General features: G+C 42.7%; 1 protein-coding gene across 1 annotated transcript; it reads left to right on the top strand.

The window, feature by feature from the left end:
* The first annotated feature begins 919 nt into the window (after positions 1-919).
* CHRM2 (cholinergic receptor muscarinic 2) lies at positions 920-2,719 on the top strand. Its single transcript, XM_003420223.3, has one exon. It carries the CDS (start codon positions 925-927, stop codon positions 2,413-2,415), a length of 1,491 nt encoding a protein of 496 aa, XP_003420271.3. The 5' UTR covers positions 920-924; the 3' UTR covers positions 2,416-2,719.
* The last annotated feature ends 324 nt before the right edge of the window (positions 2,720-3,043 follow it).

Here is a 3,043-nt window from a genome sequence, read left to right as displayed (position 1 = left end):
TTACAGTAGATCACAAAATGGAGGACAACCACGTAATACTGGAAATCATAGCCTAGCCAAGTTGACACACGTTTTGAGGGGCTACAATTCAATCTGTAACACCAATGTTATTCAGAAGAAGCCTTAGAATTATGAAGCAGAAAGGTGCTATGGACTGTAAGAGCCAAACAGTAAATATTCTAACTTTTATGCCTTCTCCTATTATTTTGTTCTCTTATTGGTTAATTAATTCTAACGTCCATTACAGACACCTCTTGACGCTTTGGAAAGTTTTACGTATACTTTTGGTGTATACCTATAGATAGATAGATAGATAGGTGGTGTTTTTAGGTGCTGTCAAGTCTATTCCAACTCATAGAATAGAATTGCCCCATAGGGTTTCCTAGGCTGTAATCTTTCTTTCTTTCTTCTTTTTTTAATTGTACTTTTTATGAAGGTTTACAGAACAAACTAGTTTCTCATTAAACAGTCAGTGCACACACTGTTCTATGACATTGGTTAATAAACCCATGACATGACAAACACTCTCCGCTTTCAACCTTGGGTTCCCTCTTACCAGCTCCTGGGCTGTAATTTTATGGAAGCAGATCACCAGCTGCTCTTTCTCTCTCAGAGCTGCTGGGTGGGTTTGAGTCTTTCAGTTAGCAGCTTAACCCCTAAGCCACCAGGGCTCTTAGGTAGAGAGAAAGAGAGAAAGTGATAGATATAATAGTATCTAGATATGGACACATTCAAAACGGTATCAGATTCAAAAATATTACCAGCCTGAAAGAACCTTTTGCATTCTCCATTTAAAGTCTTTGTTTTCCTTTTACGTAAGGAATTGGGGCAGGCAGTCACAGGAAACATGTAGGAGAAAAAAAAGAAGATTTTCAGAAAAAGAAATGTAGTTCAAAAGGAAGAAATCTGATGTGTTTTATAGCAATGCTTATGTTACACTTGTTAATTTTATTCTGTTTCCCTACAGGTTTAAATGTTTACTTGGCTACTTGGCTACTGGTTGGAGAACACAAAATGAATAACTCAACAAACTCCTCTAACGATGGACTGGCTCTGACCAGCCCTTATAAGACCTTTGAAGTAGTCTTTATTGTCCTTGTGGCTGGATCCCTTAGCTTGGTGACCATCATTGGGAACATCCTGGTCATGGTCTCCATTAAAGTCAACCGCCACCTCCAGACTGTCAACAATTACTTCTTGTTCAGCTTGGCCTGTGCTGACCTCATCATAGGTGTTTTCTCCATGAACTTGTATACTCTCTACACTGTGATTGGCTACTGGCCTTTGGGGCCTGTGGTGTGTGACCTCTGGCTAGCCCTGGACTATGTAGTCAGCAATGCCTCAGTTATGAATCTGCTCATCATCAGCTTTGACAGGTACTTCTGCGTCACCAAGCCTCTGACCTACCCCGTCAAGCGGACCACGAAAATGGCAGGGATGATGATCGCTGCTGCCTGGGTCCTCTCCTTCATCCTCTGGGCCCCAGCCATTCTCTTCTGGCAGTTTGTCGTAGGAGTGAGAACTGTGAAGGATGGTGAATGCTACATCCAGTTTTTTTCCAACGCTGCTGTCACCTTTGGCACAGCCATCGCAGCCTTCTATTTGCCAGTGATCATCATGACTGTGCTATACTGGCACATATCCCGAGCCAGCAAGAGCAGGATAAAGAAGGACAAGAAGGAGCCTGTGGCCAACCAAGATCCAGTTTCTCCAAGTCTGGTGCAAGGGAGGATAGTGAAGCCGAACAACAACAACATGCCCAGCAGTGACGATGGCCTGGAGCACAACAAAATCCAGAATGGTAAGGCCCCCAGAGATGCTGTGACTGAAAACTGTGTCCAAGGGGAGGAAAAAGAGAGCTCCAATGACTCCACCTCGGTCAGTGCCATCGCCTCTAACATGAGAGATGATGAAATAACCCAGGACGAAAACACAGTCTCGACTTCCCTGGGCCATTCCAAAGACGAGAACTCTAAGCAAACATGCATCAAAATTGGCACCAAGATCCAAAAAGGGGATGTATGTACCCCATCTAATGCCACTGTGGAGCTAATTGCTTCTGCAGGTCAGAATGGAGACGAAAAGCAGAACATCGTAGCCCGCAAGATTGTGAAGATGACTAAGCAGCCTGCCAAAAAGAAGCCTCCTCCTTCCCGGGAAAAGAAAGTGACGAGGACAATCTTGGCCATTCTGCTGGCTTTCATCATCACTTGGGCCCCATATAATGTCATGGTGCTCATCAACACCTTCTGTGCACCCTGCATCCCCAACACGGTGTGGACAATTGGTTACTGGCTCTGTTACATCAATAGCACTATCAACCCCGCCTGCTATGCACTTTGTAATGCCACCTTCAAGAAGACCTTTAAACACCTTCTCATGTGTCATTACAAAAACATAGGTGCCACAAGGTAAACCGTATTTGAGGTGGCCAAGGGGAGCTTGTGAAGAATAAAAGGGATGTAACACTTTATAGTGTTATGATGGAACGTGCAATTAAGGAGCCCAACAGTGACATATTATCATGCCTATGCTCCAGTTGGAGAAACGTGCTCCTTATGAACCTTATCATTTTAGGAGCAAGGAGACAGTGAAAGAGACACATTGCAATTGTAGATCTAAGGGACAATCTCTGCTTTCTCCTACTCTCTTGAAGAAGGGCTTCCGAATCTATAATTTTATCAGTCTCTGCACAGAGGAATAACTTTTTTTTTTCCATTTTGTTGTGTTCCCATGTGTCCACATGAGGATGAAATGCCACAATGACAAGCTACCATGGAGACTTAAACCATAAAGAAACAGGTTAACTACACAACGGGGAGGTGAAGAAGAGAAATCAAGAAAGCCCACATACTTGGCCTCCAGAGTGTTACGTCTACATTATTCTTTCATCATGGTCTTATTTGGAGGACTACTATGTAGTAAATGCCCTTTTTTTTTTTTTTTTTAATATTTTCCTTTTCCCACCTTCAAAAGGAAACAAACAAATACTAGGTCCCATCTTTTGTTTTTTTTTCTTGTTATGGCATTAGATTTTGTACTT

Source organism: Loxodonta africana, chromosome 8 (assembly GCF_030014295.1).
Source record: "Loxodonta africana isolate mLoxAfr1 chromosome 8, mLoxAfr1.hap2, whole genome shotgun sequence".
Classification (NCBI taxonomy): Eukaryota; Metazoa; Chordata; class Mammalia; order Proboscidea; family Elephantidae; genus Loxodonta; species Loxodonta africana.
This window is presented reverse-complemented; position numbering and strand designations above follow the sequence as displayed.